This window comes from Manis pentadactyla, chromosome X (genome assembly GCF_030020395.1).
Source record: "Manis pentadactyla isolate mManPen7 chromosome X, mManPen7.hap1, whole genome shotgun sequence".
Lineage (NCBI taxonomy): Eukaryota > Metazoa > Chordata > Mammalia > Pholidota > Manidae > Manis > Manis pentadactyla.
This window is the reverse complement of record NC_080038.1, coordinates 38,076,535-38,103,660: the sequence shown is the minus strand read 5'-3', so window position 1 is coordinate 38,103,660 and position 27,126 is coordinate 38,076,535. Positions and strand designations below refer to the sequence as shown.

The window sequence follows — 27,126 nt, the reverse complement described above, 5'->3', positions numbered from 1 at the left end:
GTGCGACCATAGGAAATAACCTCTGAATATCTGCATGCCTTGGCCATTCCCCCTGGATGGCACATCTGGTGAGCCAGGTTTGGTCCCAACTGGCTCTCCAGCTGAACTTCAGGTCCTACCTCCCACCTGCTCTGGGGTTACCCATCCCTCCCAGGGAGTTTGGTTCCTGGATGACTCCTGCAGATATCCATGGGAGCTACCAAGAAAGTGACAAGCAAACCAAAAACAGAACCAGAAATAAAAAGCTCAGGGTTTTCCATCCAGCTGATAGACATCTCCGAACCCATCCCACCCCAAGCATATATGAAATAACAGCAGGAATATTTTCATCCCTTTTTGCATTGAGAGAAATGTAGAGGGAACCCTTCTCTCTCAGCCACATTAATGATGGCCAGTAAAGGAACCACATGTGGTGCACAGTGGCCTTTCTAAAAAGCATGGTGATGTGATGAAAAGAATTGCTGTTGCCAGATACCCATTGATCGGCTCAGAAACGGGTCCTCTGGAGCCCAGTGGGCAGAGGCAAAGGCTCCTTCTAAAAAGGGTGGCAGATGGCATTCTCTGCCACCCCTCACAACATAACGGCTGGAGGAAGCAGTGGGACTCCATCTGGGAGAGAGCCTGTCTTCCGTGACCAACCAGTCAATGTGTTTGCAATCTTTACATTTTCTGTGGTGCCCTTGCAGAAGGGCAGATTGTAGAAGGCTGGAAAATTCCAGCCAGGAAGAACCACACCTTTTCATGTAACTTCAGGGCAGATAGAGTGACTCTGAGAACCAAGGCAAAAGATAGCAGGGTGGCGAAGTAAACAGATGTTGAGAAAGTTACACATCTATTTTTTATTGAGAGAAATGAAAAGGTGGATGGACGTCAAGCTCTGATATTTGAAAATGTTGGTGGCCAAAGTGATTATCTTCCCTCCCCATCTGCACCACAAAGTTGAGCCAAAAAATGTGTTCATGACTATTTCCATGGCTCTTACTCAGCTACAAGTCATTTCCCCTTTCAGATTATTTCCATTTTTAAGGCCCAATTTCCATTTGCTTTTTGATCTTCTGCTTTTAAGACATGCAGCCAATATCATCATGGGCTTTGTGCCAGGTTTTCTTTCAAGGCTTTGAACTTGTTATTTATCCTTTAACCTTGTAGGTGGATTCTGTTTGTGACTGGCTGGTCTCAGGTAGACAGGGCTTTCCTGGCAGAACAACAACAAAAAATGCACTTCTTATTGAAGGATAGAGGTAACACTGAACATTTTCAGGCACTTCTTGTAAACACCAGAGTAAAGGTTCTACAGATAAGTAATAGTGTGATTATCAGTGTTTCAATGAATAACAAACAGTGCGATACAGGTGAACAGTACAGTTTTAGCATCAACTACTACGTGGAGATCCGTAGAGAAATTCCCCAAGTTTTATGCTGCATTCACTCTTCCTTCCATGAAGTATAATTTTGCAAAACTATTATCAGTTTAATTCTTCATCAGTGTTAATAAAACAAATGATTCTGGGGCTGGGTCTATCTGACATTCAAAAATTATAAATGGTTCAACGGTTCTTTGTGTTTTCCGCAAAAATTGCCTGATGGTCTTCTGTCTTAATTTTAAGCTTTTTAAGGGGGAGAATTGTGAACTATTACCCTTTGTATTCCCACAGCTCATCAGAGTATTATCCAGCTAGCAAGCACTTTGCCCACACACAGAGTTACCTCTGCTACCACTCTGCTAGTGGCACTGCAGCCGGTTGGCCTTACCTGTTAGGTGCAGACTCACACATCTCAGAGTGAAGGACTACACTTTCTCCTTGTTTCTAAATCAGATCTAGAGCTTTGCTCTAAATGATGCAAACGAAGGTGCTTATTAGAGTGCCACTGTGGATTTCATCCTGTACACACAGCTAAAAATCATTTAGTGGTGAGCAACTCAGGAATAAAAAAGAACTCCCGCCATGCACACACATTGCCATCAAACGGGGCAGCGTTTTGCACTTGCTGCAACACTGTCGGCTGAGAAGTGGTTCTCATTCCCATCTTTACCCCTCTTACTTAAGTCCTACTTCTCCTCTTTCAGCTGCTGCTGAATCGCTAAACAGAATGCCACTGTCTTTGGATTTCCAAACCTACGTGTCTTTATTGCAGACTGCCTATCTTTATGACAGCCACATGCTTGCCAAAGAAAAAGCCAGAATATTCATTTGCCCCCTTATTATTTCTGTAATACAAAAAAAAAAGAAAGAAAGAAAGCAACTTCCTTGTCCTGCTTCTTCTATGCCGTTCCCATGGTAAGATGCTCCGAGGAGGAGAGCCGAGCAGTGGGGCAGCGGCTGGGAGCCCCCGATCGCCAGTGCCTCACAATTCCGTGGCACTCCCATTTGCTAGTGCGCTGCTGCGGCTGCACGCCTGATTGATATATGACTACAATGGCACTTTTCCATTTGACATTCTCTCTCTCTCTCTCTCCCTCTCTCTCCCTCCCTCCCTCTCTCGCTGTGTCGCTTAAACAACAGTCCTAACTTTTGTGTGTTGCAAATATAAAAGGCAAGCCATGTGACAGAGGGACAGAAGAACAAAAGCATTTGGAAGTAACAGGACCTCTTTCTAGCTCTCAGAAAAGTCTGAGAAGAAAGGAGCCCTGCGTTTCCCCCAAGGTAAGCAGGAAAACCAGCGCTGACGGCTTGCCTAGGAAATTACTTCTTTCCAAACCGAGCATTTCATCCTCCTCTCAGACAAAGAGACCACCTTTAAATACCACTTAAATTTGCATTAATTTAATTTGCATTAATCTGTAGCATGCTAGCATTGTGTTTTTCTAAATGAACGGGTCTTTGAAGTCTGTGACAGAGCAGCGGAGCCTCACAGAGAGGCTGGAAAATCTCTTTGGGTTTGACTGAAAGAGATTTTATTTTCAAACTCTCTGCGTAGTTCGAGGTAACTTTGTAATCCGTGACATGGATTCCTGGAGACCCAGTACCTTCCCTGCCGCCCTCATCCCTTTTACAATGGGGAACACTAGCAATGCTGCCGGCAAGCCTGCGAGTTTAAAAGCGCACTGTTTGCTTTTATTACTACTTATGTATGCTGCTGATCTCCTGCCAGGGCTCTGCCGGAGTGCTTAGAATGACTTCAAACAATAGGCGACCTTTATTTCTAGCTTTCTGTGTCACGCTTTGCAGGAAATCTTGCTCCTTTGCACTCTTCTCCCAAGGAGCAAGGACTTAGCTTCCATAGATGCAGTCAGGAACACCGGGGAGAGAGGAGGATGGCTTTACTATATGATTTTGATTGGGCAAAAAGTCCGAGGAAATGCATGCTGTTTGCCTTGGCCTTATTGCAAAGGGTTATTTTTAGAAGTCGGCTTGTCCCTGCAGAAAGATCTGATGCTACCCTGTCCACGTGTTGACTGGGAAAGGATGCTCCCATCAGCACGGGGACCAGGACCCGTAGGAAAGACTCCCAAACACCTGAGGAAGAGCCGGAGTGTTCTTTCAAGCTCCTAAATACAAGTTCTCTCTTTAAATGAGAGATTAGGCTATAGGAAGCCTGGGCATAACTCTTCCTTGGAGGAGGGGAAGTTTGACTGTGTACAGAATATTAATGACTCAGAACTCCCTGTAACTGAGGCTTATTGTAATCCACGAGCCCAGATAAACCTGGGCGAAAGACGTCAGCTCCTGTCTCTGCTGAGATTCAGGTGTGGGAAAAGCAGCTATTTGGCCAGATGGGAGTCCCATCTTCTGTTCTTTGTAACTGTCATTAATAATGGACATGGGTACTGCAAAACATCACTCTGTTTCTAATATTAGTGCATTTTAATTACAGGGAGCTGGCATTTGGCAAATTACTCCTCCACATAACATTAAATCCCAGGGGCATGTAGACCCATAGAGATGCCGCAAATGCAGTGTTGGCTGCGGGTGTCAAGTAAATACAGTGGGGACTGCAGAGTGCCTCTCAATTGTGCGTTTAGACCCAATGCAAATATCTGCCCCTTTTCTTCTCACCAGTCTGTCTTCTGAAAGTAAACTTTAGGGTCCACTGGACCAATTGTACAGGGGAGCCGAACATGGTATATGGGGAACTTTTCTGATTGTCTCTAACAAGTAGGCTAACAAGCATTGGTTGAATGAAAATCTGGCTTTTGAATGAGTTAATTTACAACTCTGGGGTATTCACTGTTGGAGAAAGCCTGAAAAGATACTATGGAATCTATTGCTATACAATTTTGCAGTGATTTTTTTTTAAGCTGCTGGTGCTTTAACAAAGCAGCCAAATCAAAACAATTTTCTTTAACTATTATTCAGATCATTGTATGAAAGTGTCTGAACACAAAATGCAACGTTTTGCATCACTTACTTTGAAATACATTTGGTCCAGGTAAGGGGAGAACTGGTTGAGGCCTTCTTGATGACTGTGTACCAAGCAGCTGACACTCACAGGTGGAAATGTGCCTGTGGAGTTTTCAATCTTAATTTGACTTCCAGGGACACTGTCAAGGGGAAAATAAATCATTTTTCAATACATTTAACAATTTCCAACTCATTTATTTCCGTGGGCCCTTGAAAAATGTGGTGAGTTGTCGGAATTATAGCCACCAGTGGTGGCTGGCAATTTTGTATTTTGAGAACTCACAATTCGAGTACTGTGATTCTTACTGGATGATTATTCATTCCCCCATTCTTTTAAGGAATTATGCTAGTCCTGATGGAAGCAAAGGTGAATGAGCCATTGTCTCACTCCCTAATTCTCAGTCTGTATGCTTTCTCCAGTTAGCTTTTGGAACTGAAATGGACTTTGCCAATGGGTAAAGTGGTCAATGACCTCTTTGTTATAAAGAACCATTTAAAATATCTGTGGGTACCCAGATTTACTTGAAATGGTCGTCGCTTATCAATGAGTTTTCTTTCCATCGATGATTAAGGGATTCCCCTTAGGCCTTTATCACCCTATCCTGGGTACACATCACTCATAGCTAATGCAGACCAGTTCTTTCATGCCTGGGTAGGAGAAACCTGGAAAAAGGGCAGTTTATTCCTTCTCCGCTCCCTTGAGCACGCTTCAGAAAGGACCACGTGCTTTCTCTATCACGGATGGCCATGAGTCACCTACTCAGCGGCTAACATCAGGGCCATTTGATGAATCACTGAGTTGGAAACATGCATGGAGGAAGATGCTGTCACTATCCCCCACAACGTTCTTGTCCCACCCTCAGGATCCAAACCAGTGACTTCTAGGTCTGGCCTAAATTCAAGAGGCCCCTTGGGAAGAAATGGTTGGAAGCTGTTCCCCAAACCCAGGTCTCTGTCAGAGCCACACACACAGTGTTGCTTTCAAATAATCCCATCTTGTGACTTCTGACTCGGGTAGGTTACTGGGAAAACAACCCGGAATATAGCATCACCAGAGTCCTTGATTTGGCCCTTATCAGCAGATAATCCCCTGTGGTTGGATTAACATGCCTCTGATTCCCTGGGGTGCCTGACTCACCATGGCCAGCTCTCAGCTTCTTGGCCAGCCACTTTTGAACCCTGCTCACCTCTCTCCATGACATTCTGTCACTGCTCCTTTGTCCAGGCGCCCTGGCTGGGCCAGTGGGAGCAGGTATGGGGAAGCAGGTGGAAGGGCTGAGAAGTGTTAAGCAGAGGAGGGTAACTGGGCTGTGTGAGGGTGTGTGAGCTCCAGGGCCCAGATTGCTGTGGCCTGCCCTGGCTGTGATCAGCTGTCATTTCCTCTTCATGTATGACACTGTGGAACATATTAAAATTTCTCTGGGATGGTATGTTTGGAATTCCTCTGATGCCCCACCTCACCAACTTACCCGGACAATAAAAGCAAGGTTGTAAGCCTTTGAACAGCTGGCAGGCTATATATTTCCCCGCTTTCTTTTGCATAATCTAATTCAGAAAAGAATCCAGCTAGACTGGCAGTGCCATGTCTGGGTACTCATTTCCTGCAAGGCCTTCCTCCACCACCTCCTCCCGCCCTCCCTGGAATCTTCCTGGGTGGCATGTGGCTTTTATTTTCTTTTGCTCTCCACCACTCCCACCCCACCCCCTTTCCCCTTTGCCTGAGCTCCTTCCATTGTGAGCTTGCTCTTTGCTTGGCCTGTTTTCCAGACAGCCTGGGTCCTGTTCCACAGGGCAGCAGCCCATGAGGTCTCCCCATCTCCATAGTATTCCCAGGATGTCATTCTTGGCAGCACTCCACCGGGCTGATAGGATTGGGGGGCTTTTTGGAGCCCTGAGCTTGAACCCACTCACAGAGAGGAGCAGCCACATGGCTCAGCTGCCCTTTAGGCTGCCGAGAGAGCCAGGCTGGAGTGACCCGGGTTGGCAGGGCAAGCATACCATCACAGTGACCCGCTCATGTCCGGCACAGGGCCGGGGGTGGGAATGTGATGGGAACGGCTGGATGCACTTCGACCTACATTAAAAGAAATGTGGTTATTCTCTTTCATGGGGAGAGACAAGTGGCTTGAAATAAAGCTCCCTGGATCCTTCGGCCTTGCCCTGCCCCCTTTCTCTGACCTTCCCACATCCTTCCCTTCCCAGGGAAAAAGGAGGAGAGACCGGGCTTTTAATCTGGCTGGCATGGGCCTGAATGTCTTGATGAAACCTGTTTAATGACAAGGAGAGAGGAGAAATGGATTCTGGGTTGAGCCGAACTCAAAATGCATGAGGCTGGGGAGATGGGACAGATCTTTTTTTTCTGTCTGTCTCTTAACAGCAGAACACAGATGGGGTTGTGAGTTGCAAATGGAAGGAACTGGATTTCTCAGTTAGACACACCCCATTTAAGAGCCTCATGGAACCCCTCTGTGCAGCATCCTTAAAAGATGCTGCTAATGTCCTCGGGACCAAAAGGTATTGAAGAGCAATCTACAATGAAACTTTTTATTCCTTTTATTTTCCTGGGGGCTTTGGAAGTCTTTTCCAAATTGGCTGAAGTTCATTAAAAGACCCGAAAGGAAAAATCTAACACAGCTGAATGAAAATGAGTCTTTTCCTGCTCACTTAACAAGAAGGGGGAAGAAAAGAAAGAGAGGAAAAAAACCAAGTCCCCCCTCTGCCACTTCTTGGGTTTTAATATGAATTATTCCATACAAGTCCCTAGGCTAGAGGATCTATTTAAAGCCGCCTGGCAGCATGAAGGGAGAGGGTAAAAATACAACCACTCTTTTGTCCATCAAAGGTTTTCTTTGGGAGGACATTAAGAGCAGTCCTATTATCCTGTTTGCCCCTGCCAGTGGCAACATTCCAGCTGGTAGTACCCACTCCTCACCCATCAGATCAGCAGCCATGTATTTCTGTGCTTGATTCCCGCAGAAAACGAAGGGCAGAGAATCCTTTGGAAACCCCCAGGTGTGTGCAGTGGGGTGGGAGAGGCTGGTCCCAAAAGCATGCTGGCTTGGCTCTGCAGGTCGCATGCTGCAAATTCACACACCCACACACTGGAGTTTTTGAGGAAGACTGTGCCTATGGCATTGTTTCTGATGCCAGCTGCCCTCACATCTGCAAGGCTTTTCTCTTGTGTGTCTGGCAACAGTTTGCTTGGTGCCATTCATGCGTACCGTCCCCTTCAGCAGAGGGTCTCCGAGTCTGACAGGAGAGCACGTATTGCCAAGAGTCGCACCCTCTGGACCCTTTTTCAATAGTCAGAGTGTAACACCCTGGATGGGGTTCACAGTCTAGAACAACTACTTTCTTGTTAGCAAGAGTGCTGACTCAGAAAATTCAAAGAATGGGTAACTTCAGTGGGCAATATATCCTCAGTGATTATAATCAGAAATTCATCCACTTGGGGTGCATTTCACCCTCATGTCAAAATCTGCACATGGACAGTGAGTAGTAGCTTTAAACTTAGTTCTATAAGATTTGCAGTAGATATGTTTTTCTTTTCTCCTTCTTTTTTCTTCCAACAGCTAAGAATTTGTCAGACAATTTTCCCTCTTCCAAAACCTGGCTCAATCCCAGCTTTTTCTTTTAAGCTGTAATCCACCCAATTGCCATATCCTTTAGAAATGAAAGGGCAACAGGTTAATACATTCAAGAACGTTGACGAGCTGTCAGAAAATGCTTGGGGATGACCTTTCTGCAGTGTCACAAACCAACAATAGCCCTAAACACGGAGTCCCCTTCCATCGTCCCATCAGCAGGGAGTATAAATAAGAAGAGAGCAGGTCATGGGAGAAGTAACGAAAGGGAAGGAGGAAAGATGATTTTTGATGTTCAAAATCTGCCACTGCAGATTTTCAAATAGCACAACTGCAGAAAGAGAAGCTTCCATTAATTTTAACTACTCCCTGCCAGGAAGAGGAGTCTGAATGCAAAAGTTGCCTTCTTTACTTGATGCTAGAAATGGAGGTCAACTCCTCAAGTGAAAAAAATATCCCCTATCCTCAACTCTTGAGTAAAATATAGGTACACACAATGCCTACAGTGGACGTAAAGAATCAAAGAAACCCAATCCTTAATCAAAGTCCAATTTTTCTCTACAACACGAAGTGATATTTCAGGACTTGCTACATTGCTGTGATTTTCCTCTGAATTATGGAAAATTACTCCTTTTTCAGAATTTACATTATTATTCTTTTGAGGCTCGATATCCAAAGGCAGCAGAATAGAATCACTCCAGCAGAACTGGCAATCAGAAGATGTAGCTGGAGTGCCCGGGGTTTAAGCAAAACAAAATACAAAACTGAAAACCAAGAGCTATTATTAATCAGTTCAGTTATTAACAATATAGGGAAACGTATTTCTATGTGATTTTGTTTTAACCCTGCCGCTTTGACATAGGTCTGCGTCAGTGAGTGCACCGGATTGCAACAGGATTGAATTCAGTATTACGATCCCATCATTGGGCAGAAAGGCACATTGAATGGGAACTGGAAAGACTGAGTTGCTCCTATTGTTTATGCCCCATTTCTAACTAAGGGCTCTACAGCTGTTAGGTGAGATCACTACCCACCATTCCAAAACACTGTTGCGTGCGGGTGAGGAGATTCAAATACCGCTTTGGAAACACTTTGCTGGACACTTTGAAGAAAAGCCAACATACTCATTTGGCTCCAGAGTGAAAGGGAGCCTGTACCTTGAGCTCACACTGGTCACCTCTCTTCCCCTAAGGCCATACCAGTGTCAGCAGTCCAGGGGCAGAGCAAGTGTCAAATTACATCAGCACCAGGGTCCCCAGAACACCTGGCCACCTTTCCTGTTCCACGGGGAGAGCATGCATTCATGTTTTAACAGGACTGAGTCCCCTGGGTTGGGTATCTCAGAACTCCCCTGCTTTTTTCCCAAAGGGTCTTACACAGGGTGTGTGGCAGAGTGTCTCATTCTGAGTGAAACCCCCTTCCCTGAGAGAGAGTGGGCGAAATGAAGGGAACCTTCCCTCTTTGAAATTGTGCTATTTGAAATCGCTGAAAGGGTGGTGGCAGATTTGGAGGATAAAAATAATCCTTCTTCCTTCTGTTCTGTTACTTCTTCTGCGGTTTCTCTCTCCCTGCTTTTATTCCCTGTTGATGAAAGGATGGAAGGGAACTTTCCATTTAGGGCTGTTGTTGATTTGTGGCAGTGCAGAAAGGACAACCTGTAAGCATTTTCTGACAGCTTATCACTGTATCAGTCATAGCATTTAGTGCAATGGTCGATTTACAGAAATAATCCAAACCCCCAGAGGAAAAGATTTCAACTGTATCATGCTTCTTGAAACATGGGTAATCAGACTTCGGGGCACTTCCAATTTATGCAAGGATTGTATTCTGGAAGTCAGTTAATTATGTCAATGGTTAAAAACTCAGAATGAGTCTTTCCATAGAAACCATAGAAGCCCACATAAGCCCAGCACAGGACCCAAGAGCCATACCCAATGGGCAACTCTTAGGGATCCAAACAGCCCAGAGCTTCAGGCATGTGCATCCACCAGCACAAAGTTTCCATAGATGTTTTATCAAGCCGAGTACCTCGATCTTCACCACTAGGACTTTATTCATTCTATATCTGAAGAGAAGACAACTCTTTTAGCCAATTTAGCTCTTCTATCCTGAACCGGTGCATCACAAATGGCCCCACCACTGAGGATCTGTGGCTCAAACTCAGTTTAGGAATAAGGTCCATTCATAGGAAAGGTGCAGAAAGGTTGAACTTAGCCTATATCATCATCATTCTACCATGACTGACTACCACTAGCCTTTCTCCTCTACCCATTTGGTGGAGACTGGAAAGAAACACTACAAATTTTAAGACAGCTTTAAGAGAAACAGAAACCGACTAAATATCCTTGCTAACCACTTCCTTTTATTAACAGTATATTTGTTAATTTATAAACCATATTTAGTACATTCAGGCACTAAGACAATTGGTTATTATGGGCTATTTTTATTTCAGACTGCAGTATGGTCTCATTAAGAGGCAAATTCTTATACTCTGGCCTTCAGTTTTGTCTCAAGCTCCACATTAGAACTTGTTTGGACTCTTCTGCAATCATTAACTTCTTGAGTAAGGAAGGAAATCTTTCTGTAGTACTGCTTTGGGGAATTTGTGGCCCCAAAGCAGGTGCTGTGTCCTGAGAAGCTTGGGTAGAGTTAAAGGATATTAGAAATGGATAAAACCATAGAAGCATCTAGACTAATCCATTCATTTTGTAGATGAGAAAACTGAGTCCCAGAGAAAGCAAGTGACTTATTCAAGATGGCTCAGCCAATGATGAGAAGGTAGGGTTCAGAGCTCAAGGCCCCTCAGATCAGCCTTCCACCCACCCGAGCAGGCAACAGGAGAATGCTCTTCAGGTTTCAGAATGCAGTGGAATAGTTATCCAATATTTCTGACAAATAAGTACAAAACACCGGGATGTGGGGCACCAACAACATAGGCTAGAAATGGATTTGGGGTTGAAGAGATGAAAGTTGTATGTAAGTGGGAGTTTGGATAACAACAAGAGGTTCCTCTGAATCTCCTGAAAATCAGGACTTTAAGTTTTATTCAGCCTCAAGGTCAAGTCCTCCTACAGCAGTCCCTCCCCAGACAGTAAAACTATCCAACCTAAGGATACACACACAGGGACGTCACCTGACAGTTGGCTCACCTCCAGAAATTACATGTATTCCCACCCCTTCATTTTTACACCCTTATTTACCCGAGGATTGTGATTTATTGCTTCTTTCCCCAGTTATATCTCACTTTTTCTCCTTCCCTTTTGCTCCTGCCATCTTGTTTCTTCCTCTCTCCCCGCCATTGTAGAGTTTGGCCATGCTTGGCTAGTAGTGCAGGTTCAGAGAACCCCAAGTCCTATCTGAGAATTGGAGGACCACTGTTTATTTGTAAGGGTATGCCCTTCTCTCTCTTAAGGTGGCACTAGGGGGCTGGCATTGCCTCATACCCTCCCCACCTCTGACTGTAGACACAGTGAAGTAACAGGGGCAGGAGTTGCTCCCTTCCCACTGACCTGGTGGTTGCCCATCCTTGCAGATACCTGGGGCTGGCAGGCTGGAGGCTACTGCCTCTGGGTCACTCTGGGCTTGGCTTCTTGGCTGCTACTGATGTGCTGGCACATAGGAATACTATCAGAAATCATTCACTGAACACATGGAATGTTTTATAAAATCCAACATGCTGTTTACAGTTTATAAATTAAGTGCGTTGGGAAAAGGCATCTGACTTACTCTCCGAGGCATCTAGTTGACTAGATCCAATTGGAATTATTTGAGTTCCTGGGAAGGGGTACTTAGCGCTTCACACTCTCTGATTAGACTTAGAGATTCTTGCTTTTCTAATCTTAGTACAAAGTGTTATCTAGTGGCAAGCTTTCTTCCACACTTAAATCTTTGATTTTTTTTTTGCAACTCTTTTGAGAGAGGCTCTATATTCTGCCATCCTTACCTTACTCATACCTGATATGGTTGTTTTAAATTATAGTAAATATCAAGTAATTCTGTCTACATTGACACCATTCCAAAGTCATTACATTTTATCTACTTGACCTGATATTCTTAGAAATGATGCAATGCATGTTGGATATGAGTTAGATGTTGAGGGAGCTTATCAGTGTGTCTAAAAAATTACCAGGGTAAAAAGACTCTTTGTGGATGCAGCAAGCTGGAAGAGGGAACTGGTGTAGCACCTATCTTTTCCCCTGACCCTTAACTTTGAACTTCCAAGTAAAAGGAGACACATAGTAGGTGCTCGATGAATAATGTTAAATAAATACATGTAGAAAGAAGCTACAGGAGGGCAATACCTGTATATATTAGTACTGAAAACAGCTTAAGGGGGCGGATATATGGGTACTGAAGCACTGCCCTCCCTTGTCCACCAGGCAGGACAAGAATAAGACCATTCTTGGCACATGCCACTTGTCTTAGTTAGCCTGTCACTGGAATAACTTGCATGAAACCAGTGCTTTACCCTCTGCCAGGCAGAAGGTCAGTCCAAGAGTGAGCTGGTCTGTGGACACAACACCATTTCTCACCCAGGAGGCTGGGCCCACTGTAAGCTCTCCTATATTATTTCCCTGAGGATGACAGGTGGGGAAATCTGGGCACCAGTTGTTCTTTTCCACTGGTATCATTTGGAGGGTAGCTCCAAAGTCGGGCACGCCAGCCTGCGTGCCTCTCCTGCTGGCAGAGGCTCCACATTGGAGCCATGAGAATGCGGGCTCTGTACGTCGGCCAAGTCCCGTTCTCAGAGACTCTACCCACAGCACGGAGCAGCCCCTGAGCTACTGAGTTCAGCAAGAGAGTCATGTCCTTATTCAGTCCATCATTGACTGGGCTGAGGTTTTAAGCCTCAATAGGCAGCATTCGATTTTATGCTACGTGGCTCTAAAAAACTTAAAACAAGTTGGAATTAATTTGATTTTGAGAAAATGGCAGAAGCTCCTACAAGGCAGACATAGATACCCCCAGACTGCTGTAAAGCAGGGACCTCAAATGATGTAAATGTCATTCATTCCTGACTTTCCTCTTTGGGAGCGCTTCCCTCTCACTCTGCACATTCCCTCTCACTCTGACCTATGCACGCCCTCACCAATACAATGTTAAGACAACTTGACTCAACATGCCCTTTTCTTGAGCATTATGTTTATTTCAGTATTGGTTCATTCAATTCAAAGGCTTAAGGCAGAAATCCCAGTATTGTATTGCCGGACGCTTACCTTTATGTTTTGAGGGTCCTTTGAGTTCTGTGGCATATTTACATTACTGCTTGCATTCTTATTTCAGAGTTTAATATAAAATCCCCCAAATTTTTTTCATGCTGTCTGATGTGTTGAAATGAAAAATTGATTTCTTATTAGTGGTGAAGCAACATTCCCTCTGTCATTTTTGTATACGCTTTTACTACTGAGTTTAGATTATCTTTAAAGAGAAAATGATAAATAAATAAAGACAATTAAGTTACTTTTTGTGACACATTAATTATCTCTTTGTCCGTATAAACTTCACAATATTTGCTTGCAAAAGCTTTTACTCACCTTTCAGGAAAAAAAGAATTTAACTGTGCTTGCAATTCATGATGTTGCTACTAGGTGGCAGTAGTGCACAAGAACTAAATGGTCTCCCTGAAGGAGTATTTAATTAATAAAATAGACTAGCATGTCTTCCCATATTTATAAGAAATAGAAATATGATACTATTAAAATACTCAGACTGGCACAAACTTTAAACATTCATTGACTTAATTACTGTTTTCAAGCCAAACTTTGAAAAGAAAAAGTGTTATTTTTTTAATGAAATTATGGGTAGGTAATACATTCACAAGTTCAAAAATCTACAAATAAAAAAGGTATATAGTGACAAGTCTTTCCCCCATGCCTGTCCCCCGACCCCTGCAGATAGCTAATTGTATAGTCTCTTGGGTATTTTTCCAGAGCTTCTCTATGTAAATACACATGAACACATATATTCTTACCCCTCCCTGTTTCAACACAAATTAGTAAAGTTTCTGGATCCTTCTTTATATAGTTGCATGGTATTCCATCATGTGAATGCTGTATAACATATTTAAGTAGTTACTTACTGATGGATATTTTGTGCTGTTCCAAATTTATGCTATGACACAATGCTGTAGTGAATAACCATATGCATGTATGAGCTCGCACGGAAGGATAATTCTCAGAAGTGGAGTTGCCAGTCTAAATGTATACACATTTTCAATTTTAGTACATATTGTCAAATCAACCTCTACAGAATTTGTACCAATTAATTTGTCTTCAAAATGGGCCTGTTTCCCTATAGCCTTGCCTGTAGGGTGCATGATCAAACTTTGGAATCTTTGTAAATCTAGTTGAATTAAGTTTCTCAAAGTACTTTAATTTTCATTTATCTTACAGGAGTGAAGGATCCCATCTTCTATGGCTAAGGGCCCTTTATATTTCCTTTCCTGCATAGAAAAGGCAAATGCCAACAAATAGGACCATATATTCACACAATATAGGGCTTTGTTACTGATGTCGTTGCTTGTTTTTTGCCATCATGCTGTTCATGTTTTCCTTTCATTTGTTTTGCTCATTTAACCATACTTCCTGGCCATGGCTCTGAAGAGAAGTTGCTGGCAGTGGAGAGCAAAGGCCAGGACTGAATGTCTACTTTTCCCTTCATCCCTTTGCCATTGACTCCTGGGGGAAATATGAATAGACCAGAGTGGTGAAAGGAGAAATCTAGTAAATTCTCTTTCTGAGACTAATTAAGGCTTCAAAGAGACAGATAACCACTTGGGATAATGTAATCACATTGAAACTCAGGAAATGGTCAGTAATATTGTAGCCTCTGAACATGGAACCCAAGAAAGTTCTGGCTCTTTGAGCCAAAGTCTTGGTGCATTTCATTGTAACGTACATAGGAAAACCTAGACTGTGCAACTGAAAAGAAAACAAGAAATGCTCTTCAGCATCCTTTGCCAGTCTTGAGCTTTAGGCTTAGACTTGATCAATTTTAATGAGATGTTGCCATTAGCATTAGTGTGCACATAGAGGAAAGTGGAGCAAAGTTGTATGAAAATATGGTTTCCTCAACTTTAGAATTATCTTCTGCATATGGTAGAGATGGTGGTACCTGAATTCATAAGTATCAGGTGGTGGCATTTTAGAGCTAGAGGGGACTGAAGAAGCCATTTTTCCCAACTCCCCTCCTCTACAGAGGAGGAAACTGGGGCTGAACCAGTTTAAATGATCTGTGCAAAGGCCCCCAGGTAATTAATGGCAGTGCTGGTATCCAGGTGGGTCCCCTCATTACTGGTCCTGCCCTTCCTGCAACTTATAGGACTTCTCTGAAACCCATGCTCTGTGGTCTTGTGATTGCCAAGGTTGCTCTACTCTGAAAGAACCTTTTGTCACATAATGTTTTCTTCTTGGGATCCACTGCCCCCCACTCACAACAGGTAACTGAGCCTAGGTTGGTCCGGGCCACTCTACTAAAGCTAAACTAATTGACTTATGTGGACTTGAACTACTAAACTTGATTTTATCAATATTTTGCCCTGAATAGTGTCCATGAATAGAAAGTTTTAAAAAATGTTGCACTATGAACAAAATAATCAAACTTTTATCTGAAATGTCTTTGAAAGTTTTTCTGAAGCTTTAATTATTATGTTCCTTTTGTTTGGGATGTAACATCCGGTCCCCGCAATTTTCCTAAATGTCTGAAAATATTTGTGATCCTTTCTTTCTTCTGGTCTGATATAAAGTATCAGTGGTGGCCATGCCTGGGGGCGGTTAGAGAGGAGATTTGGGGAGATCTCTGAACTCCAGTCCTTTGTCCGAGAGGTATATGGTCAAAAGAACAAAGCAAATTTCAGGAAAACCAGTATAGCCTGATCCCATTTTAATGGTAACTCTCTGCTCCAATTAACACTTACTTTTTCAAATTATAACATGAGCTCACACTACAGGGCTCTGCAGAAATATGTGACTGTATTGGCAAATTCACATGTGTTGCCTTAACTACACTGGAGGCCGCTTAGTAAAATGTATATTTCAAATGCAGTTTGTCACTGATGCTGGCCGGCATGAGTCTTAAAAAAACAAAACAGAACAGGATGAGCCCTGAGCACAAAAGTGGAAACCTAGGTGGCTGGTTGGGTATGGACTTGGAAATGGAAAATGTACTTCTTTCCCATGGGACATGGCCTGTGCCAGTGCTGACCTGCCTCCTCTTCTAGCCCTGTAGTCTGACATTGACACTAGAGCTTACTGAGAAACTGAATAGACCCTCTTGCCCCCACCAGCCAGGGATAAGGATGAGACCACCCAACTCAGTTATGCTCTGGCCAGAACCACATGTTTAATCTTTACCATGGGTTTAAACTATTCTTGCTCCTAGGAACATGGACTCCAGCAATTAAAGTCAACATGTGCTTCCATTAAACTATTGTGTCCACCTCCAAATGGTTATAAACATGTAACATAAGCTATGGAGGGCGGGAAGGGGGAGCAGAATGGATGATAGCTTATGCTAATGACACTCTCAAAACTGAAATGCTCCACTCAAAATGACATGGAAAATTCTACTCAGTACCTCCTGGGTTCCACTAGTTTTTCTGGGTAACTGTTTCTGGTGAAAATAATTTCTGTTTTCATTTCAGCTGTGCAGCAGACACTGAGATGATGGATTGCAAGTGAAGAGAGTAAGACAGAACTCCAGCATACAAAGGACAATGCCAACCAGAAGGCTTCAGCCGGATCCTGCCCTTTCCTTGGAAGGAACTGGGTCCTAGGAGGGGAAGGCATTTCTAATTTTTAGTCCTCTGCCTCCCTCTGCTGTTCTTCTTGAGAAGTTTTTCCCTACAACAATGAGAAATCATGTACTAGCTGCATCCTTTTCTATGCTCTCCCTGCTGGCTCTAATGGGAGATACAGACAGCAAAACGGACAGTTCATTCATAATGGACTCGGACCCTCGCCGCTGCATGAGACACCACTATGTCGATTCTATAAGTCACCCATTGTACAAGTGCAGCTCAAAGGTAAGATCAAGATCTCTGTGAGGGTAGCACTACTTCCAGAAACAGGAGAGAAGCCATATTCCTTTGTCAAGGGATGGACAACTATGAGCGTAGCCCAAACCTAAGCTACATGGCTTGTGGGAGAATCATGCTTTTAGGGTTTCCCATCATGCTTTGCACTCTTATCAGTAAAGCTGTCTAATTGACCACATGCACACCCAGCCAGCTTTTCTCTTTTTGTGCTTCTCAAAGGCAATAGGAGAGGCTAGAAGTGTCTCACAATAAAATCGTTGCTAAACACAACGTAGGAGTGGTGTGTTTCCTCCCTGGGTGGGTGATTTATGAGCAGTAGTTGTCCCTTTTCAAGAGAAAAAAATGGAATCTCGAGGTTCTCCCAATTCCTTCTACAACCACCAGCAAAAAAGAGGAAGCAAATGCAAGAACTATGCAAGGGCAGTGAAGTGTCCTTTTTGGAGGCCTTTCAAAGGGGTTCCTGATTAAAATAGTTGGTCACTAGCCTACCAGAAAGGTCACAGCCTTTCTCCTCCTGCTGTGTTTCTGTTACAATGATTTCAAAAGGTAAATAGCAATTTGATCATTTATCATTTTTGTGTTGATTATCCAAATCATTCTAGTTTGGACTTGGTTATATATTTTTGCACAGGCAACCTACACAAGTTATGTCTCAGTGTTGAGACAAGGTGTATGAAGGAATACCAGGCTTCAAGGCCACTCAGAGTGGCCAGCCATACGGACCACTCAGAAGGGAGGCACATAGCAGGGAGGGACAGACTCAGAATGAGAATTCTCATGACAGTCACTGCCTCTAGTCACATGAATGAAATTTGCCCACTTTTGGTAAACAAGAATTTGTTTAGCCTGAACTCAGAGATTTTCATTTTTAATCCTGAGACTAAAACCGTTTAAACATTCTCATATGTTTAAAAAATGGCAAGTATTTTTTAAATTATCAGTATAATTAAGAAGTTTTGGTAATATCAACCACTAGAATTAAGACCATATAAGTTAGTTTGTCTACCCTCCATTTAAAAACATTACAATTTTTGCCTGCCTTTAAAATTCCCATAACTTCTCTGATTATAGCTCAATGATGATGGTTTGTTTTAGTTTGGGGAGAATCAGAATTTGCATTGAATCACTTTAACTATCGTATTAATAAGATGTATGACCATGGGAAAAAAGGTTTTTACCCAAGAAAATCCTTCTGGCTCTTATTTGTACTTGTAGGCTAAAAAAGGAATAAAACAGACAAACTTACATTTTTTTGCAGGGTTGCAATCCCTTCTTAGGAAAAAGAAAAACTGAAAAAAATTGAAAAGATGGGATATGTTCTTACAAATGTGATTGCTCAGAAATTGTAGGCCTGAGTGACATTGCGTGGAGCAATTATTAGCTCCTCGTCTCTTTCCCCTATGGGTAGCAGCAGTATTTAGTGTTTCTTATTCATAGATATTCTCCCTCTGTTGAGTTATCCTCCATAAACATGATTCTTAAAAAAAAAGCAAAACAAAAAAAAAGGAATTAAAATTATTTCACAGAAAGTGTTGATGTGATGATAAGAACAGAGAAATAGGAGCATCTCATAAAACTAAGAAACAATCTGGAAAGATTTGGTGAAATGATGGAGGAGTGTATTATCACATTTGTTAAGGGAAGGTCAAAGAGGAGATGTCATTAACTTAAGCCCAAAAAACTCACATGAATCCTAGAAATAGATTGTAGCCCACCTATGTTCACTCTGTTTCTTCCAGAATGCTATGGTAAATAGCACAAAATTATGATAGTAGGAGAAATGTTTGTAATTTCATGGGAGCAATCTGTTTTCAAACATCCCAAACTACCCCAAATATAGCAATAGTTTTATGTAAATGGTGCTTGTAATCATAAACCTTTTTTCCTTGGCCTTAAGATATGCCTGGCAGAATCTCAACTACCCAGACCTTTTCTGGATTAGATTTTTCTCTGTGCATCCAGGAACACAAACTGTTTTTCATTTTGAAATATCCTGTAATTCTTAACTCTCACAGACTCAGACTGGTCTTTTTTCTAACTAGTCTTAGTAACGAAATTGTTCATCTTTGCAGAGCTGGGATAAAACATTCTTCCTGGGTCTAGAAAAGAGCCAACAGGGGTTTTTATAAGAAGAGGGTAAATTTTTCCTCTTTGCAAAACTTTTCCCTCAACATGGTGTTTAAAGGCCAGTCTTTTACTAGACACATGCCTATTGTTTGCCTGTCAATTGTTAATACTTCCCAACTTGCATTTATCTGGTGTGTGGCCTTGGGAAAACAGATGAAGAGGCTCAGAGAAGAGAAGGCAACTGTTCGAACACCTAATATGTCTCAGGCATCTCATAATATATGATCTAATCACTGTCGACAAACCTGTGATGGAAATCACTCCCATTCCCATTTTACCCATAAGGAAAATGGAAATCCTAAAGAAGTATTGAGTAGATTGCTCCATGTCATTTAGCCCAGGACTGGCAATGTCTGCCCCGTGCATTCATCTTTCAACTACTTGGATCTTCATATTGGAAGAATGCAAGTAGAACGTAGAAGCCCCTATGTAGAAGTCCAGGCTCAACTTCTGACTGTCTGGAAATAATGATCTATACTCAGCAATCTTTCTACAAAACAGAAATAGTAGTGAAAGCATTTCTGGGAGCCTTTTGTGAAACTGTCTGCTCCCACCAACCCTGACTTTGCAGTTGGCCAGCCCTAGGGACCTGCCATCACAGTTCCCAGTTCAGGAAGGGGCTTTGATGGAGTCAAACAGAAAGGACTGGCCACAGTGGTCCACCAAGGAGGACACAGATCAGGATGTACCTGGTAGATTTTGGTGGGAACGCCTCCTAGAATTGGATACAAAAGATCCTGGGAGTGGCAGGTTCACTGACACTTGTCCCGAAATTCTAAGTGAGTAAAGGCTGTAGAGAAAAAGTCAAAAGGTAAGTGGTTAGTGGATATGAGATGCTATGGACGTTTTAAAGGAGTTGGTGCATATCAGACTTTGAAATGGGAGAGACTTGGTTTTGAATTCCAACTCCACAGTGCGTGCCCAGTGGGTGATTTGGGGGAAAGTGAAATAATTCTTTGGTGCCTCAATTTCTTCCATGTGATATGGAGCTAATGCTGTCTACCTACAAGTGTGGGTCAGGTATTGGTGATAAGATTTGTAAAGCATTCAGCTCAGTGTCTGGCATATAATAGACATTAATAAATGATATGATCTTGATGATGAAGTTTTAAACTAGACAGGTATTTAGACTCACTTTTCTATTTCAGTCACTACCAAGACCTCAATAACTGTTGGGATCTTCTAAAGCCTTAAGGGCTTAGGAAAATGAGCCTCACTGTGGTTCTTGTTAAACACAGAGACCTGGTGGGGTGGGGTGAGTGTGCAGAAGAGCACAGTAAATGTAAGCTACCATGTTGGGTGCTAAGAGGGGGATAAAAGTATAAGAGAAACAGATCTTGCTGTGAGACCTCCCGTACCAGGTGAGTAGAGGAAGGAGGGACTGGTGGGGAGCAAATTCTGGATTTGGAACTGAGGCTGGGAAGGCGAGCCAGTGGGAAGGCCTGTGAAGTCTGAGTTGGGTGAGGAGTGGGAGTGGTGGCCCCAGGCCAGAGACATGGAACCAGGGCATATGGTTGTCTGAACTCTAAGGGGCCACAGGAGCAGCAACAAAGGAGACGGAGGAGGAGGATTCAGGAGGAAAAGCCCTGGGACAATTCTCAGACAAAAAGGGACCTGGCATGCCAAGTGCTGAGCCTTGGGGGTTGGGTGGGAGTGGTTAGGGTCCCCAAGCCATCTCCTAAGGCTGCCTGTAGTTTATAACACAACTACTAGGGAGATGTGACTTGATTTTTTTTAAAAAAAGGAACAAATTTGTACTGAATGTGCGCTACGTACAGGCACTGTGGTAGGTACTGTAGGCAGAAAATAGAAAAGAAAAAGACAAGTTTTTTCACTCGTAACACTTACAAGAAAATGGAGGAGAGAGAGAAGGGAAGAGTTTTCTGTGTAAAGGGTACTTCATATCAGTCTGGGCACCGAATTCCATTTGGAGTCTGCAGAGCTCCCACCCTACCCCATCCCAGTGCAGCCATTTCCTGATTGCAAATTCCCTGACGCCCTCAGCGCAGCACACTGTTTGGAGGTGGACCTGGATCCCTGGAGATGAGCTGAACAGTCATTTACTGAGGGTGCTGGTAAGAGAAGGAATGGGAGAAGCATGGGTGAACCTTGTTCCTGAGGAGAGAGAGGTGCTCCAAGGGGTGCCATGGAATGACGGGTGCGCAGTGTCTGTTGCTGAGGAAAAGGAAAAATAGTTTCTCAGTCAGTTGAGGTGAAATAGCCAAAACCCTATTCTAGGACGGGACAGGTGGGTCTCTATTCTGATGCTGATGGAGACATCTACTCAGTCATGGCCTGTGTGAGGGATTTGCAGGGGCTCCACAAGATAGGAGAGGGAAGAGGCTTTGGTGGTGGTGAGAGGTTTTCAACAACAGGTGATGCAAACCACCTGTGTGTGGGTTTTCTCTACCCCAGGAGATAGTTGTGTATTACAGTAAAAGGTTAAGTGCTGAAGAACTGTGGTTGGTCACCAGAGTGGGCAGGGGCCAGTGGTCTTGGTGCACTCCTTGGGCCAGACTGAGGAATCACAGCTGGCTACAACCCTTACAATGTAGCCTGAACTTAGCCGTCAACACCTTGAGCATCATATGAAACCTGAAGGCTTGACAGGCTGACTGTCATGGCCTAGTGGGAATTCTGGCCCTCCATTGTACAGCTGTGTGACTTCAGGCTGGTAACTTATCCTCTGACTTTTAATTTCTTAATTTGTAAAATGGGGAGCATTTACTTTTGGAAATGGTTGTTAAGAACTCACTTGCATACAAAGGGCTTGGCACAGTTCCTGGAGCCTTGGAAATGTTCAGTATATGTTATCATCATCACTATTCTTTTATTATTAGCCAAGGATCTTTCATTACTCTTTGCCTACATCAGATTAGAACACAAAGGAGCCTATCCATGAACAAACACTGTGAACCCAGCACCTCTGTTCATATTAGAAGGAACTGGCTTTCACATCCAACTGGAGCCAAGTGACTAAGGTTGGAGGAACATAGAGGGGCTGCCGGAGAAGTTGCCTAGCTTCCTAGCATCAGGCCACTTGGTTGGAGAACCTAAGACAGTGAAAATTAAAGTGGACCAAAGGCAGATAACATGTATCTATCACCAACCTAAGCTGTGAGAAATCAATAGAAGGTAGTAGGAGCAATAACCAACTGTTGAAGAAACTCCTCTAACAGCGAAGCCCCATGTGGGACGTTGGTCAAAAGAAGTTCATTTCCTCATTTGCTGATGAGCAGTGTGGATGCCCTCCATTAAGAGCAGTTGCATGCAGTACAAAATGCGGAGTCCTCCCACAGCCAAGTCACCCCAACATAAAGAAAGTGTGCTGACCACAAACTGGGGGCCAATGTGTTTTGGCAAGTGAGCTGATTTTTTAAGGCATCAATGATTTATTGACATGAAGGATGAATTGGTTAAGAAGATAAAAACGTGGAGGTGGTGATGACGTGTCCCAAGAAACCCATAAGGAAAAGGTCAGACATGTACCATCGTAATACGGTTAAGGCTCCCAGAGGCAGGTCAAAGTAAATTAGAGAAGGGCATGAGTTGGCTGATGCCTCGGGAAAACATCTTAATATCAGGAGGCAAGATATTAAAATGGTTTAGACAAGGGAATTGATTTCAGACAGAACTGGGTGCAATTCTGGCTCTGCTTTTAACGAGATATGTGAGTTTGGGCAAATGACTTAAACTCTCTATAGCCACTGTCTCCTCATCTGTAATCATAGTGCAGATAATGATAGTACCTTTCACAAAGGATGGTTATGAGGATTAAATGAGATTAAGTGCTGAAAGCACCCAGTGAACGTTAGCTGCCATTATTATTATTAGCTAAATGATCATCACCTAGCGATCCATCCTGAGCAGGGCCTCTCAAGCTTTAACAGGTCCAGGGCTTTGCTTCTCGAAGTGTGGATGTGAGCCTAGTAGTACTGACAGCAACCAGAATCTCATGAGAAATATGGAATCTCTGGCCTCACCAAAACTGCTCCATCACAGTCTACATTTTAACAAGATCCCCACCTCATTTACATGGATATTACAGTTTGAGAAGCTCTGGTCTGGAAGAGGTCAGAAGATGGTTATTGAATTTGTAACACAGGTGAGGGATGGCAGAGACTAAAATGTGGACTAGCAACAGTTAACCTGAGAAGCTGATATTTACCCCTCTCGTTCCTTAGTCATGTTCGTTTATGCATCGTACAAACTCCCCCTCTTTACCTCTCTTACACACACACACAACAGAGCTGGATTAGGGTATAGTTTCCAGCTTTGAGATGGGATCTATTTAGTGGAAATCTTCCAGAGAGGGGATTTGTGTACATATGTTGATAATTGTTTCATAGTCTCTTCTTCAAGGAGAGGGCGTTTGAATTTGGCAATAGGATTTCATTAAGCAGAGCTGGGAGGAAAGCACATTCCTAAGAAAAGAAATACATGAACAATGGTAAGCAGCAGGGAAATGTAGGGCAGTTCCATGGACTTCTAAGTAATTAAGTTTGATCAGAAAAGAGAGTGGGTGCTAAGAATGAGAGCAGATGTAAGTGAAGGTATTTATTGTACATGTCTGTGCATTTTCCTTACCTTGTGGAAGAGGGGCCCATTGGAAGTGGCCCCAGGGTCTTCTGTGCTGGAGTTATTGTCCTTCAGAATGAGCAGAAGGTGGAGCTTAAGACCCTGAAAACTTTTAGTGAAATCAATATCAACTTAGTTCTTCTACACATAACCCTCCATTGCTGACTTGCTCTCTTTTTGGACAGTAATAATTGCCTGGTCTTTCAAGGTCTACCTTGGGTTCACTTGTACGCTTATCATTTGGGTATGATGCATCACCATGTCTTTGCCCTTTAGAAGTAAGTCTGTAGGCACAGGTTCACTATATCCATCCAGGCTGAAACCAGATCTCTAAAGACTTCATTTTGGGAGGTGATTCTTTGAATAACTGCTTAATCTGTCTTAATAGATGACCCACATTGGAGATGAGCAACCTGAGCACTCCTCCAAAATGAAAGGTCAAAGAGCTCTTCCCATGTACTGGCCGGTGTGGGGAAGAGGGACTGGAGAAGACCTCGGACTCTCTCTCTCATTAGAGGGACAGGGTGGGCACCAAAGACTGGCCCATGTACTACTAACCTATGGTAGCATCTCTCAAGACCTATTTTCAGATCATGTTTGTTTTGCTAATCAATGTAAAAAGCAGGCAGGATAGAATTAAAACTTCAGTAAAATCAAAACAGCTTATGGTTGCTCTGTTCTCTCTGTTTCTGTGATCTTTCAGAGAAAACAAATCTGTAGGTCTAGTCCAAGTTATTCTTCAGCAGCCGTGCTGGTTATTTCGTAGTGTCTCATTCTCCTGGTGGTTGCTAAGAGATTGTTGGATTCATCCCAGCATCTTCTCTGATAAGGACATTAATGATCTATAATTACCAGAAGTCATCTTCTCTTCCTTTTGGAAAGATGGGCATGCATTTCCTTCTTTTATTCCTTGGATATTTAATTCTGTCTTGTAGGATGATGTCAGAGATAAGAGCTGGCGAGTTTTTAATAATAACTGTTAATTCCCAAAATAGCACAAGGTAAGTGTCAAACAGTTTTCATGCATATATAGGTATCTTTTAATCTTTTATTCAAATAGTTCCACTTTTTATGTTCTTCTTGCTGGTTCTGGAATTATAGGGCAACTTTTTCTCCATCACTTGATATGAAATTCACTAAGCAAGACCCTCCCACATAAACATGGACCCATAATGTCAGGTTTCCCTCACCCTCTGTGCCCCACTGCATATTAGGGTTCTATAGCTTAATGAATCAAGCTACCCACCCTGACTGCCACTCCCAGGATACTGGGATTTATGTATCGGGTACGTAAATGAGCCTTTGCCTCATCCTCTTAGGTAGAATAGAATGGGCACTTATGTCCATTGTTCTAGGGATAATTTTGGCAGTTGGCATCAGATTCTTAAAGGAGTCGGTTTACTAAAGCCACATGGAGAGCCACTATGGAGAACACACAGCCTCTGTTACTTCAGCCCAAACTTTATTATCATTCTAACTTACCTTTGGAAATAACGATGGTCAGAAGGAACGCATCCTAATACTTGCCTTAAATGACTCTGAAGATGTGACTGCACGAAGCTCAGGCTCCTTCAATGTATAAGCCCAGAAGTGTGATGCCCAGGACCAAAATGTACCCCGTTTCAACTTGATTCTCTTGTTTCAAGTTGTAGTGCCCACAGTATTTCTTCCTAAGTATTACTCAGGTTACCCTTTTTCACTTCTTCAGAAACCATATTCTTTTTCTTTAGGAATTCCCTGCACTTTACAAATTCCTTTCTCCTACAGTCATTCTTCATATACTCCCTGATTTTGCTTTGGAATGACTTCCTGCATTTTGAGACTGATAGACCTGACAGTGAGCCAATGGTAGGTGACTGCCTGTCCAAAGAAATGTCTTTTGCTCTTTGGTTTTCCTTTGCACATCATGGTAGTGGGCCTCACCCAGTGGTTCTAAACCTTCGGGGCACTTCAGAAACACCCAAGGAGCTTTGAAAACCATGAGCGCCTGGGCTTTTTCCCTAAGGATTTTAATTCACTGGGTCTAAGATGGGGGCACGGCCCCTCTGGCGCCCCCTTCACCCCCTGCAACTCAGGTGATTCCAATGGTTGAATCAGGGTTGAAAGCCACCGATCTAATACAGCAGGAACTGGCAAAGAGTGTTAGGGCCTCTTAAAGGCCACTGCTGGGACTGGCTGAGGTCTCAGCATCGCCACAGGATAACGACTTCTCTTTTCTCTGCAGATGGTGCTTCTGGCCAGGTGTGAGGGACACTGCAGCCAGGCCTCACGCTCTGAGCCCTTGGTGTCCTTCAGCACTGTCCTGAAGCAGCCCTTCCGCTCCTCCTGTCATTGCTGTCGGCCCCAGACCTCCAAGCTGAAGGCGCTGAGGCTGCGCTGCTCAGGGGGCATGCGACTCACGGCCACCTACCGGTACATCCTCTCTTGTCACTGTGAGGAGTGCAGCTCCTGAGGCCTGCTGTGGAGTAGCTTCTGGATGGGACAACCACCCCGTTGCTGAGGCAGTTCAACTAGCCTGGCAAGAAAAGAGTTAAGGCAAAAAAAAAAAAAAGATGCAGCAATTCCCACGGGATTCTGCATTTTCTGGTAACAAAGACTCTACATGCTTGTTGACAGAGAGATACTCTGGGAACTTGTTTCCCACTCCCATCTCCTTTCCCTGGTACCATTCCTCTGGTTCCTTTTCAGATTCAGGCATTTCCCCCCTTGGTGCTGAATGCTGTCTGGGTTTCCAACAATTCAGCTTTAATGGGAAAAGTGGGCTCCCATGCAAGAGTGGGTCAGGCTGTCACTGTTTGGTGCAAATGAGGGAAGCATTCGCTTTGGAAAGCAGGAAAGCCCAACTCTTCCTGGGACATCATCTGGGTGTTTTTCATCTTGTCCTTCAGTCTAAGGCTGCCATTGCTGCTAAAGACTACAAATTTCCCATTCCAGGCACCAAGCACGTGAACATGTTTAGCCAGATTCACTCACGGCCAGCTAACTGACTTTCAAATCACTAACAAATGGATTCTCGTATGTAATGTTGGAACTCCTGATAGCTGTGATTATATTCAGAAATGACTTTGGAGAAGTAAAGGTGGTGTAAAGAATTTGCCACCTAAAAGCTCTCTCACATAAATTATGGTAAAATGTTGTAAGGGAGCAGACTTTAAAAGACCTGCACAAACACGGATCCTGCACTGACTTTGAAAAAGGCATATATGTACTAGTGGCGTGGAAAATGCACTAATACTCATGCATGCAAATTGGACAACTAAGTATGACTCTATTTGTGGGTGGGCTCTAGCTTTAGCCATGTCACGGACATCATCCTCTAACATCCACCTGCCCATGTGAAGCTTGCTGCCAAAACGGTGGCCTGCCTCACCTTTTGAACATTTTGTTCAAATATATTTTGGTCCTTGTGGCTCAGATTTTGAGTTATTCTCATGTTGTGAAATAAAAAGAGTATCTTCAA

The 27,126-nt window shown here is 43.4% G+C and overlaps 1 protein-coding gene across 1 annotated transcript; it reads left to right on the top strand.

Annotated features, from left to right (window-relative positions):
* Nucleotides 1-2,373: 2,373 nt before the first annotated feature.
* On the top strand, nt 2,374-27,126 carry NDP (norrin cystine knot growth factor NDP). Its single transcript, XM_036880896.2, has 3 exons — nt 2,374-2,645; nt 16,569-16,949; nt 25,891-27,126. Exons 2-3 carry the CDS (start codon nt 16,776-16,778, stop codon nt 26,116-26,118), a joined length of 402 nt encoding a protein of 133 aa, XP_036736791.2. The 5' UTR covers nt 2,374-2,645; nt 16,569-16,775; the 3' UTR covers nt 26,119-27,126.